This window comes from Mauremys reevesii, linkage group 2 (assembly GCF_016161935.1).
Source record: "Mauremys reevesii isolate NIE-2019 linkage group 2, ASM1616193v1, whole genome shotgun sequence".
In the NCBI taxonomy this organism is placed as follows: Eukaryota; Metazoa; Chordata; order Testudines; family Geoemydidae; genus Mauremys; species Mauremys reevesii.
In genome coordinates this window covers 219,693,714-219,707,558 of record NC_052624.1, presented here as the reverse complement: position 1 = coordinate 219,707,558, position 13,845 = coordinate 219,693,714, and the positions used below count along the sequence as shown (strand labels likewise).

Genomic DNA, 13,845 nt, shown 5'->3' with positions numbered 1-13,845 from the left:
GGGTCAGTGCCTTTGTGTAGTTTCTACAGAGGTAGCAACAATGAACTTGATTACATAAAATTAGAGGTTACGATAAAAACAAAAACAGAATTAATAAGAGCTTAGACCTGCTTTGTAATTGTCAGCATTTTTAAATTTTGTTGTGCTCAAACAGGCAAAGAAAAAAAAAGATTGGAACTAGATCAGAAGATAAGCTATTCATACAGGTCATAAGTATTGGTGATCTTTGTTCTTCAAGAGAAAAATGGTCTGGGCATATAGACAAGTATACTTAGGGTGGCAGACCAGTACATATGTATAAAGAGAATCAGATGGCATTTTGATTCTATGTGGTTCTATTTTGTTCTGATCATTGTATTTATAAAAAAGTAACGCTTCAGGGTCAATCATTATTGGGATTTTAAATTCATTTCAGACTAAAAAGATTTTGAGTTAAGTGGCTAAATATCCATAAAGACAGCTGATGTAGAGGAGATAGGTATTTAATCTGGAGCAGTGTTAATTGAACTGCTAAATCCCATGCAGATACTGGGACAGTGGAAAAACTAGGAATGCTCATTCCTGCATACAAAACATTAAGAAAGTATGGAGCACCCAACTGATCAAGTAAACTGAAGTAAAAACAATTAACTGGTATCCAGAGTAGAATATTTTCAAAGGAACAGCATCAATTATGTGCTTAAAATTTTTAACATCTCATCTTTTAAAGCTTGAGCTAATAAGTGTGAAGTTTTGGACTTATTATTTTACAAAATGCTTTATATAAAGGGCAGTTTGTATAGAATAGGAACATACATAATTTAAAACTGATTTTGAAGCCCGATTGTGCAATATCTGGAGAGAGCTTCCTTAGAGAGAGCCGCCTCGCTTAGGCTTTGTTACAGTTTAAAAACCCTGTCTGGTGTCTGGAACCCTGAAAAAGCTTTTTAAAAAATTAACAGAAGTTAGAAATGAAAGCTACTAACTCTGTAATGCTGCCATTTTGTGTAACAAGACACCATGGAGGCCAGTCACTTGGATATTGACTTAAATATTTTTGTTTTTAGACCAAATATTTGTGTTTCATGGTGGAAATAAACTTTTGGTAATGCAAAAACAAAAATAGTGAGTTTAAATTTTTCACAACCAGAAAATTGCACAAGGTTTCATTCCTGGGGACCTTTCTCTACTGCCTTTTCTTCTTTACCCCGACACTAACTAGTGTCTTCACTTAGCCTTTCTGATAGTCACTGGTCAGACATGTTTTGCATGCAAACATTTTTGCAAATTTGGTAGTTATGTAACTTCTGCTGTTTCACCAACAGTATAAAGGAATGAAGACATGTTTTAACTTTAGGTAGCATCTTTGGCAAACTTAGTGGAATTTGTGATAAGTAAAGTTGAAGCTTATTCAGTGAGAATTTAGCAAAGATCCAAGATTCATAGAATGATTTTGCCGCTTGATAGGATAAGTATTTCTGGATTTAAAAACAAAACCCTATCTTCAATATGATTATATACATTTTCAAAATGAAATTTGCTAGGTTGATGTATACAGTGGTCATACTAGCAATAGTGTATCAAAACTGTAAGAAGAGACGACCCAACAGCAAATTGACAATATGGTAGACAGTCTTTTTGTCCATAACAGGAGATGGCAAGTGATGAGCTGAAAGAGATGCGCAAAAATCTGACCAAAGAAGCTATCAGAGAGCACCAGATGGCTAAGACAGGAGGCACCCAGACTGACCTGTTTACATGTGGCAAATGTAAAAAGAAGAATTGCACTTACACACAGGTACATAATCATTCTTGTTGTTCCCTTTTTTTCTTGTCAAGGCTGAATCTCAATTTTAAGGAAATTTTCTCTTTTTTTTTTTTAAAGAATTTTTGTTTCAGCATTTTGTAACTTGATAGTTGAAGAAAATTGTCATTTATAATATAGCAGTATTTGAGTTACTTTTAAATATTTCTTGGTTCATTAGCCTAAAGCAAATTAATATTCGTCTCTTAGAGAAATAGCAGTTAAACATTGGTGCAAAAAAAGCCTCTTTTTACAACCAATTATGAACAGTGAATTTGTATTTCCAAATATTCTTATTTCTGTTGGTATTTCATAGATTTGTATATGCTTCTATGGAGAAAATATTCATCTTATTACTTTGCTACTCTTTCCTCAATCCTTCAACTTGATGCAACTAGAAGCACTCATCCTAGAAATCAGCAGTTAAGCCCAACACTAATTAAACTCTTTCCAAGGATGTATTAGAAATTCTTTAACATTGACAAGTATTTTTTTCCCCCATTTCAGCAATTCTTTGCTAGACTTTCTTTTCTAGCTGTTTTTAAAATTGTGATGTGTGGGAGATTAACTGCTATAACTAGTGCTTCAGTGTGTTTGAACTATCTGTGTATTTGGGTGGTGATGGCAAATGTAATATGTAGAAAACCTCTGCATATTAACATAAATATTCAACATTAATTATGATTTTATTAAAATAGGATCTGATTTACAAGCCTTCTGTTCATGCAACTCCCACTAATTTAATTAGGAATTGTGTGCAAAAACTTGCAAATCAAGTCCATGTTGATTTCAGCAATGCTGCAATGCATACCTTTGAGCCTAATAAGCTCAGTTTATGCTTCTAGTATCTAAAATGTTTTGATGTAAACACTTGCAGTAAAAATCTGTCTGAATCTTTATACTTTTAGTCCACCTCATCGTAAGTATATTTATGTAAATCTATGCAGAATGTGCAATTGCTACTTCCATAAAAACAAAACTCAAAAATATTTGCACAGTTCTACATTGATCTTCATTATTGAAATGGATACTTTTAGTACTTAAGTCTGCCAAACAAAGGGGTTTCCCTATGGATGTGTTGGCACAGATGTTTTACTACCTTTTTTCTGTAAATGCAAAATGAAATAGTCATGATTATTTTGTAAAAAATCTGGTAATTCCAATTTGTTAGCTGTTTGCCTAGTTTGTACTCTCGCGTGTTCACAATTGACTTGGTGCTTAGATTTTAACTCATCTAGTTTCATTTCACATGTGAGGGTGTAACCATTTTGTGAACTGGAGTAGGTTGTGGGGGCTGAGAATCTGCATTCTTAAGCTTTATAACAACACTTAAAATGGAATGTTGAAGCACATTTTACAATGGATTTCAAATATGGTAACTTTTAAAATCACGTATTTGGATAGATCTTGTGGTAATTTTATTTAGGATATACAAATTTTATTTTAGCATTGAGTAACTTTACATTGAACAGATGTGAAATAATTGAACAGGATCATGGTGCTAACACTTTTCTTTTCTTTCCTCCCCATTCCCTTTACTGTAGGTTCAAACCCGCAGTGCTGATGAACCTATGACAACATTTGTTGTCTGTAATGAATGTGGAAACAGATGGAAGGTAAAGCTTTTGTTCTCTTCTGTATATTGTGTAGCAGATGGTCAAATGTCAAGTTTACTTTTGTGATTAACAACTCAAATAGGTTTTTTGTATTCTTTTATTTTTCTTCTCAAACCAGTTTGATAAATTGTAAATATTGCCAAATACTTTTAAGCGAGAAATATATTTGGAGGAGAAACTTTTATAGTTTGCAATTTTCAAGCCATCCAGTTACCTATGTCCATTAAATCAGTTTTCATATTTCCCTGTAGTCTTAGTTTGTCTTTCAGCTTTTTGTTAAGACTTACTGTAGTGTAAAATGAAGTGTACAGGATTTGTAAGCACTTAGAACAGCTAGAATTTTAATCTAGAAGGATGTGGAGGAAAGCAAGATGAAACTATTTGATCTAGACAGTCATTTGTGTAACTCAGGATAGATTCTCAAATAGGATTCAGTAATACCACTTCTAAACCAGAAGTTCAGGTAGAGTGCAAAATGTTGCTGTACTGTGCAATGAATTCCATTATTCATTTATTTTAATTTTTTATATTTATATTTAATATAAAAAATTACAGTGGACCAAGCTCTGCAATTTACTATAATGTCCTGGATCAGTGCCAAAAAAGCATTGCTGGTCTTAGGAGCCGGTGACTGTTCAGGTCAAACATATTATGAACAAATAGGATTAGAAATAAATACACTGGAAAGCAAAGGTCTCAAGCTTTCCAACAGTGTGTAGCATTCATTTTTCAAGTATGTGTCAGTGTGGATCCCGCTCTAGGTGTGCATGAACCTCTGCACGTTGACTGGATTTTTCTGAATATCCATGTCCCTCAGGGTTGCACATACACTTTGTGGCTCCTCATGTTCCTGTATGAGGGCATAAAAGATGAGGTGGCTGTGACCCTCCTTCAATTACTTATTGCCACCTGTGGCAACAAGATGGAACCTAGCTGGTGTTCAACCTGCTAGACTTCTCAAAACACTCCTTCAGATCTTCTGAGATTCTTTAGAACCATCTTCATTCTTTATTTTCTTATGCTAGTCTGTTTTTAGTGCTTGTCAAATAGAAAGCTGCTTGCAGCCCTTTCCCCCGCACCTGCACACTCCCTGACCCCCACTGAACAGTAATTTGGCATAGTGGACTCTTCAAGCCTGGTCCATTCTGTGATGGTCTAATTCCTCTGAAAGTTTGGCCAAGCAGATGTGTGTTCTACTTGGGAGAGTCTTGCTGTCTAAGCAGATGCTCAGTCTGCCTCTCCTTCTCTGAAAGAACCCACAAATCAAGGGATGCAAGGCTGAAGCTTCATATTCCAGACCAATCTGTGAAAGTGCCTTTAGAGACAGAAGAGCTGAATTTGAAGATCCCTTTAATGGTCAAGCCTACATCTATCTGACAGGCAGGTGATGCTGAAGACTTCAGCAGAGAAAGTGGTGCCAAAGCCAGGCCGGGCATCAATATCCGCACTAGTACCATGTCTGGCACTGAAGCCCATCAGCAGGCCCAGCATTGAAGTTGACACCTCAGAGGTTGAAACGGTGCTGAAAGAGGCCACCCTGAATGGGTGGGGAATGAGCTCTGTGCTCTCTCGTAAAGAGGGATACAGGAAGATGTCAGAAGGCAAGTCACACCTAGCATCAAAGATACACAGAAAGGAACTGACTGTGGTGCAGTATGGCTCTGGTACCGGACATACCCCCCCCCCCCATGATATTCATTCTAGCATCGATAATACAGACTTAGAGCACACCTGAGCCACACTCAGCATTGAGAGAGACATTTGCACTGACATAGTCCTCAGAGCAGATATTTTATGAATCAGTGCTGCCTGTGGAAGCGTACTCCTCACCATCCCTAGGCCTTGCCTTTTCTCTGACATCCAGCAGAGATGATTTGTTGCTGAGGTCTATGAGCAGTATCATCATTTAGAAACCAGAAGCTCTCTACAGACCGCAATCACAGGCATGCAGGGATTGGCACTAGCACAGCCAGCAACCAGCCAGCCTTCTGTGCACATACAGAATATTACTGTGGCCCTATTGGGGCTATTGGGGCCCACCTTCTCAGGCCTGTAGGAGTTAATTACTGTCTTTGCAGAAGAAGGAGGAGGTGCCTTTCTCCTGCAGCTTCACTAGCAAGACCCTGGTCACTGGAAGGCAGAGACATGACAGTGGGAGGCCAAATGACCACTTTCGCTATCTAACAGCGCCTTATCGTTGTCCCGGGAAAGAAGTAGCTTTGGTGCTGATACAGGCATTGGACAACTTCAGGACCTTTCAAGAGCTGGGTGCAGGTCATGGACACTTTGGAGATTGAGATGCTTGATCATCCCCACTTTGCCTAGAGGTGGTTGAGTCCTGGAAATGGTGCCATCACCACCAAGTGACTCCTACTACCAAGTAAATGCCTACTAGAGGTCAAAAACAACCTGGTAGACTTCTAAGCAGGAAGATGGTAACCAATCACAAGTGGTCACTGGAAATCCATCCTAGACCCAATATTTCACCAGTGTGGCATTCTCATCTGGTTGCCATGGCAGATAGTGTCAAATGAGGATGTCTGGTCTAAGGGGTACAGGCCCAGTTCCCTTCTGGACACCTTTCTGCTTGGTGGTTCTCAAGTACTTCTGCATGTCTTTGCACCAATCCCCAGGATCACATCCAAGATTAGACAAGATAAAGCTACATTCATTGTGATATCCCCTACTGGCCAAGGCAATTTTGGCCATCTGATCTGCAGATGTACACACACACCCACCCACCCCTACCTTTTCATGGGTTTGGACATGCTATCACAGAACCAGGGTCAAATTTAGACCCACAGTCGCTGCATGGTCTGTGGTGTAGGCTGTTTGAACAAGGACTGACAGACTGTTTTCTGCAGGCCCAGGAGATCCTTTTACAGGGTCAGAAACTCTCCAATAGGAAGACTTACTCCTTGATGTGGAAAAGGTTTTTATTATGGGCAATTGAGGCCTTAAGACCAAGGATTGTAGTCTTGGTGCTTCTCCTGAAGAAAGCATGACTAGCTAGTAGCTCCTTCAAAGTCCATCTTGTAGCAATATCAGTATGCTGCACTCAGATATAGGCACACTTGGTCTTTTCACATCTTTTGGTATTGAGATCTCTCAAGAACCTTCTCCATACTTGCCCTCCAGTTAGAGAATCTGCTCCCATGTGGAAGCTTAATGGGTTCTCTTATAGCTGGGGCTCTATCAAATTCACAGCTATGAAAAACACATCATGGACCATGAAATCTGGTCTCCCCCTGCGAAATCTGGTGTTTTGTGTGCTTTTACTGTATTCTATACAGATTTCATAGGGGAGACTAGCGTTTCTTAAATTGGGGGCCCAGACCGAAAAGGAAGTTTCAGGGTGGTCACACAGTTATTTTAGAGGGGGTCAACTGTATTGCCACCTTTACTTCTGCGCTGTCTTCAGAGCTGAGCAGCCGGAGAGCGGTGGCTATTGTCCGGGCGCCCAGTTCTGAAGGCACTGCCCCGCCAGCAGCAGCGCAGATGTAAGGGTGGCAATACCGTACCATTCCACCCTTACTTCTGCGCTGATGCCTTCAGAACTGGGTGGCCGGATAGTGGCGACTGCTGCCTGAGGGCTCAGCTCTGCAGGCAACAGCACAGAAGTAAGGGTGGCAATACCATACTATGCCATATTTACTTCTGCGCTGCTGCTGGCAGCTGTGCTGCCTTCAGAGCTGGGCTCCTGGCCAGTAGCCACCACTGGCCTGCTTCAGAAATATACTGATCTCTGAGATCTGTAAGACAGCCTTGTGGAACAAGCCCACTGACCTTTTTTGAAACACTATGCACTTGACATGGCTGCCAGGGCAGATGCCAAGTTCAGAAGAGCAGTACTCCAGTCCCTGTTTGACTAATAGAGCCGAGATTCTTCATTTCCAAAATCTGGAGAAGATTCTGCTCTCAGTCACCTATAGTGGGATCCACACTGACACATACTCAAAAGAAGAAAGCAAGTTTACTGACCCTACAGTAACTGTAGTTCTTTGAGAAGTTGTAGCCAGTGTGGATCCCACATCCCACCCTTTATCACCAATTTTTCAGAGTCCCCAGCTATACAGATTTTGAATTGTGAGGGGAATGAAGGAGGGTCACCACCTCCCTGTTCTGTATGCCCTCCTATGGGAGCCCAAGGAAGCCAAGGGTGCATATGTGACCCTGATAGACACTGCTATTCAAAAAAACCTCTAGTCTTACGTACATGAGACACGTGCACACTTAGAGCGGGATCCACACTGACTACAAAATTGCAAAACTGAAGTTGATCTGTAGGAGTGGAGAGTGTGCGGGAACACAGCTCCTCTTCCTCTGCTTAGTATCCTCTAAATGGCGTGTGGGAGCCCCATGCCCATACACTTTCCCCTCCTCCTTTTCTGGCCATGTGAGGGCTTGCTCCAGAGCGTAGGGCATTATTTTGGGACTCTGGAGACCAAGGTTCAATATTTCCCTCTCACACAGACTTCCTGTGTGATCTTTGGCAAGTCACTTAGTCTGTCTGTGCCTCAGTTCCCCTTCTGCAAAATGGGGATAACAGCACTTCCCTACCTCGCAAGGGGTGTTGTGAAGATAAATTCATTAAAGATTGGGAGGCAGTCAGATACTACAGTAATGGGGGCCATAAAAGTACCTTAGCTAAGCTGATGGATATGAAATGGGAACAGAGGAGGAGCTGGTGCCCACGAGTGGGGGAGTTTTGCCAAACTTCCTAGCAGCAGGTGGAGCCGCTGAAGGAGGAAGAGGAGAGACAAACCAGGAGCTCCCTTTAATTGCACTCCTGTGAAGAGACCTGAGCACCTTTCAGCTTTTTCTCCATTTCAGTGGAGAGGGCAAGAAGACCTGTTGCTGCCAGATTGCTGGTGGGTAGTGGGGGAAGGGTTGGTGAGAGAGCTCTGGAATTGACTTACACAAATTCTTGTATTTTGGAAGATTATTTAAAAAACTTCTGGTGAGCTACAATGGCCTAGTATAGTGAAGACAATACTATAATTAGGGGAAAAAAATCTTTCTTTACTTAATTGGGCCATTGTACAGTGAATTGTGAATATCAGACTTCTGTTTTTCCCCTAATTCTTACAGTTTCTTCACCCTATTAGGCTGTTGTAGCACCCCAGAAGCGTATATTGTTTCCATGCTAAAAATGTCAGCAGAAGAAAATTGGGAAAATGCCAGGGGAAAGCTTCCTTTGTTTTGTGAACCTTTCTGAAGTTTTATAAAGCTAACCTATATTTTTGCCCTTTTATTTAATGTTAGGTCAAACCCACACTTCAAGGTATTTAATAACCTGTCACGTCTAGAAATTCTTTCATACCAATACAAATGGCTTCTGCACCAAATACACTTTTCTCTGCACTCACCATGGGCAAGTGAACAGAAAAAAGATTTTCAGACCCTGTGAAGATTCTTGAATGTAAGCAAATGCTGTGACTAGTAATTACCACATCTTAGAGCAGTGCCTTCTTCTCTTCCTTCTTGCAAAGAACTAGAAATAAGCTGTATGCAGATACCTCATAAAATATTTCTTTTCTTTTGACAGTTCTGTTAGAAGAAACAACTGTCAAGACACCTGGACCAATATGAAAGAGGATTTTGTAATTAGTTTTAAGAACTAGGCCAGGCATGTAGGTTCCTGCAAACAAGAAACTTTTTTTTTTTTTTAAAGCAGCATACATCCCTGGAGTTAACCTTTGGTTTTTGACACAACTTCCTTAAATGCTTTCCTATAGTTAATAGTCAGTAGGGCCCGGATGCTCAATTGTATGGTGTATGTTTAAAATATTTTTTCATTTTTATAAGTAAGTTGACATTAAACTTTTATCAATAAACTTTTGGTAACTGAATTGTTTTTCTTAACTATGTGAACAATGTACTGTATATTTTTTTACAGTCTGAAACATACCCACCAGACACATTTTACCTCTCAACTATGTTAAAAATGTATGAATGAAATTTGTATTGGTTTCTTATTGGCATATTCCTACTAATTTTTGGGGAGGAAGGACAACTAACTTCATTTTAATTATACCAAATCTGCTGTGGTATCTAAATTGCAACTTGTTGGCTCTGTCTGGTTTGTACATACCATTTATGAATTAATGCTTAAATTCTGATCATGAAGTTTGGAACTTTGTTAATGGATCTATTGACCTCTCTGTTGCAATGCTTGGATAAGTTTGCTTATGTAACCAGCATTGATCAGTCCAATTTATTGTATTGCCCTAAAGCCTGTACATTACTACCACTAGATTTTATTTCTGGAGAAATGACTTAAATAGTTTGTTTAAATTTGATCTCATTGGTTTGTTTTGCTTATGTGTTTGATACCAGAGTTTATTTTAGACTTTGTAAATGAGCAAAGACATTTTGTGGCAGGCTGTTTAAATGATAGTCAGTAAACCAGTTGATAAAAAGATAAACTGGTTGGGGAAGTAATATTACTTTACATCAATTCATATAAATGGCATTAGTTTCCCGTGAACTGATAATTAACTTTATTTTGATATGTTGAATCATTGATGCCAGTGATCAAACCAGAGACCAGAATAAATCATTAAAATTATGGTCTTTCACCATCCAGGATGATAGAAAGATTTGTTTTATTAGAATCTGTTTTTTAACAGGGAACCTTTTAAAACACTTTGCAAATGCTATTTAGCAAAGAGCCAGCATGGTTAGAGGACATAAGATGCTTACATTTTTGGCAACCTCTATATTTATATTTATATTTATCTAAGCTCTGGGGTGAGGAAGGTCTGTCCAATCAATGCGTGAGGAATTTGTGGGTAGCTGTAGTATGTAAATCCATTTAGTTTCTGGAGAATAAACTCCTTAACTGGAATGGGCAGACAGAATTTTTCTTTTGCTGATTTGCTCTGTAATGGTAGAGACATGGTTTCAAATGAGGCAGCGTTAAATTCTGAAAACACTTAAGCTGTGAGACCCAAAAAAGAGTGTGCTAAATACTTTAATTTTGCATTACAAATCAAACTTTCCTATTGAAAGAGAAAAATAGTCTATTCTTTTGGAAGGGAAAATAAATGTGGATAAGAATTTTGCTTGTTATAGACACATCTGCTTTTTAAAAAGGAGGAAATTATTCAAATATTTCAAAGGTTATTGCATAATTTTATGGAAAAAAATTGGATTCTGCTTGTTTGATATTTCTGCTCTAATTCAGAAAGATATTTTTTAAATTAAAGTGACTTGAAAAGTGAACAGAATAATCTACAATTAAAACTTAGCACGACTGTTTTAATTATGTATCTGAAAATATCTTGAAATTTTTTAAGTTGCCTTAGACAACAAAAAAATGACTTTAATTATAGATGTTTAGTGTCCGTGTGTCTGTCCTTTGTTTTTGGGCACTTCTGAAAGGACAAGTCTAACAAATTGTATTAAGCAAATATAGTCCTTGTGACTTCGGTACCAGCTGAACTTTGACAGCAGTGGAAATCTCATTTAGTTACAGAACAGGCACAGCGTGGTGTGTACGAAGTTCCTCACACTGTCTACCCTCAACCTATCTCTGCCCTTACATGAAAGGATAGCTTCCCTGGATGATAAGATACGATAATAATTCACTTTCCATGCCTGCTCAGTTTTGTGAGACTTTGCACAGGAAATGCACAAATCACTAAAGCCTGTATCACAGTTCAGACTCTTGTGAGAACTGGAATGAGATATTCTTCATCTAAAGCCCCAGCCAGGAGGTAGTAACAGTTTCTGGTACTAGATCCTACAGCTACTTGGGCAAAACTCCCATTGGCCAAAATGGGACAAGTTAAGGGCCTTAGTCCCTCCTGACCGAGATAGGTTGCTGAATTAAATTGAGTCATCCTGTCCCCATAAAGTTATTGTAGTGTGTTTAGTTTGAGACTGATGCTCACTAATAGTTTAAAACTTGGCTGTGTCTTTAGATGAAGAAGTTAAACACAATTTCTCAGGGTGCATTATTAGTTTTTAAATTTCATATTAAGAAGGCTTTAATGGTCATTCTTTGTGTCTCAAAGTGCCCTCTCATATTAGAAAGGACACCTAGATACTGGAACACCGTGCTACTGGAACAAATTTTTGTGTGATTTTTAAAATGTGTAACCTACAGACGTTTGGTATATTGTACTTCATTATATTGTACTAATGAATTTGGAATTTAAAGTTCAGTCTAAAGCACAATGTGGATAGCATCAATTGATGTGTTGGCTGAAGGGGTTCATGCAATTTTAATATTGCTTAGCAGGTTCATGAAAAGAATACTCTTTAACAGTATGAATGTTCTGTGGGAGTTATTGGTATATAAAGTACAAACATTTAAAAGCTAGTACCAGTGGAATAGAAGGTTAGTGCAGCTTAATGATGTCCTGCTGCTAGATAAATGCCAATGCAAACCAGCAATGTTTATTTTCAAGCCAGGATATATTGATCCTGTAATAATGGTTTTGACTTCATTTGTTCTGTATAACTTGTGTAGATATGATCAAATATTTCATATTTCTGTAACAATTATTGCCGACTATAACACTCTAATTAGTATTTCCTAATTCAGTGGGACCAAAACTTGGCCCTTGGAAAAGGTTAGTATATTTCACCTGAGATGAGTTTATGCATAGTTACGAATAGTGAAACAAAATACAGGGAAAGCTCTTTTATGTGTGATTTAATTAATCTTATTTAATCACATATAAAATTCAGTTAAAATGAAGAAATGCTAAAATTTAATACTTAAGAGATGCTGTGAAGAGGCTTAGGTCCAATATCCTGAAATTGTGTGACGGGAGGGTATGTTTTAACCACACAGGAAACGAATGGAAAGTTTCCTTTAACTTTTAATTTCCCAAGCAACTGACCAGTCTAGCTTAATTGTCCAAGTGAAGTGAAATGCAGAAAGTAAAAACAAGCAGTAGAAATGAGCAAATTAGATTTTTAAAATACTCTCACTTTTAATAGTCTGATAAATTAAAAAAAAATTCTGGACAGTATCTCTTTAATTTCAGTAAGTCTCTTCCATTGAGTATAATAGGCTAGATCCCATTGCATTTCATATGATGCACATTTGTTCTGTTTGTCTCCTAGCTCTTAATGAGGCATCTTTAAAAAGATGGGGGAAGCATTAAACAAAACTAAATTGTCAGTTTCATGAAATGACACAGCTTTGAACTTTTCTGATGGATATAGCTGATCTCTCTAGCAAGCTGAAAGTGACCTAGTTTAACTTCTTTTGTCATCTCAGTGCTTCTGAAAGGCCTGACACAACCAAATTAATACATAAGTACAGCATATTCAGTGATAGTCCAAGTTCTCCCACTGCTACCTCACCAACATGCCTATTGTGATCTTTGGCTAGTGCTGAGACTACTAGCCAGCATGCCAGTTAATAGGCAGTGTAAACCGAAACTATTAATTTGAATATTGTCTTATGCTGTGGATATATCAGTGAACTGGACTGAGATCTCTAATTTGACATAACCAGCCGCCAAATGTATTCTAGTAACAACTAACAGTCACTACTGACTCGGACCAGATTTTAACCAGTGACCTAGAAGAGCTCTTTTCTTTTTAACTAAGGGCTTGGCTACACTTACAAATTTGCAGCGCTGCAGCAGGGTGTGAAAACACACCCTCTGCAGCGCTGCAAATTGCGGCGCTACAAAGCGCCAGTGTAATCAAAGCCCCAGCTGCGGCTCCCAGCGCTGCCTGTCCGCCCCTTCCCACCCACAGAGCGGACGACAGCGCGCTGGGAGATTTTCCGCTCGCAGCGCTGACTACACGCCTTCGCGCCAAAGCGCTGCCGCCGCGCGCGGCGGCAGCGCTTTGGCGGCAAATAAGTAGCCTAAGTCATCCAACCCCGCAAGGCAGCTGGCAGCACAGTTTTGCAGTGTAACTTGTTAAATGTTGCTTAAATCATTTTTTTCAAACTGACGTTAAATGTTGTGTTTTTTATAGAAATAGATGATGGAAACTATTTGGCCACAGCTGTTGCTTACAACTTACCTTGTATCAGGTCTTCTCCCTTGATATTGTTTAGTGACAAAGCTCATTATTTTTTTTTAACTGGATTAACACTGAAAGAGCAAAACATATCTCCTGCATGGTGCATTGAACAAGCAAGGAAATTAGCACATGCCTGAATTTTCCTCCAGTGAGAAGGTGTTTAGTATCATAGTGCCCAGATGGGAGAACTGCTGATAGGCTGGAGAAAGATTGCAATAGCTTCCTAGAAAAAGCAATGCAAAACTGCCTATATGAATCCCTTTTAAAGAGATGATTTTTCACTCTCTACCCTTCTCCTCTCCACCTCCCTTCTGCTTCACATCTCACTGCATTCATTCAAATCAATACATAGGAAACTACCACTGAAGGGAATTCTACAGTAAACTAAAATGTATGTAGTGGAATTACATTAAACTACAGTGTATTTGGCTTAATTACTATAGATTA

At 38.8% G+C, this 13,845-nt stretch overlaps 1 protein-coding gene across 9 annotated transcripts in view; it reads left to right on the top strand.

Moving 5' to 3' along the window:
- TCEA1 (transcription elongation factor A1) overlaps positions 1 to 9,701 on the top strand; it is a 51,732-nt gene extending 42,031 nt beyond the window's left edge. For all 9 annotated transcript variants that reach the window (XM_039525302.1, XM_039525305.1, XM_039525309.1 and 6 more), the window contains 3 exons: positions 1,631 to 1,777; positions 3,328 to 3,399; positions 8,948 to 9,701. In XM_039525302.1, the coding sequence (XP_039381236.1) occupies positions 1,631 to 1,777; positions 3,328 to 3,399; positions 8,948 to 8,956 (228 nt within the window). In that variant the 3' untranslated portion in view covers positions 8,957 to 9,701. The remainder of the gene's footprint in view (positions 1 to 1,630; positions 1,778 to 3,327; positions 3,400 to 8,947) is intronic.
- Positions 9,702 to 13,845: the final 4,144 nt, after the last annotated feature.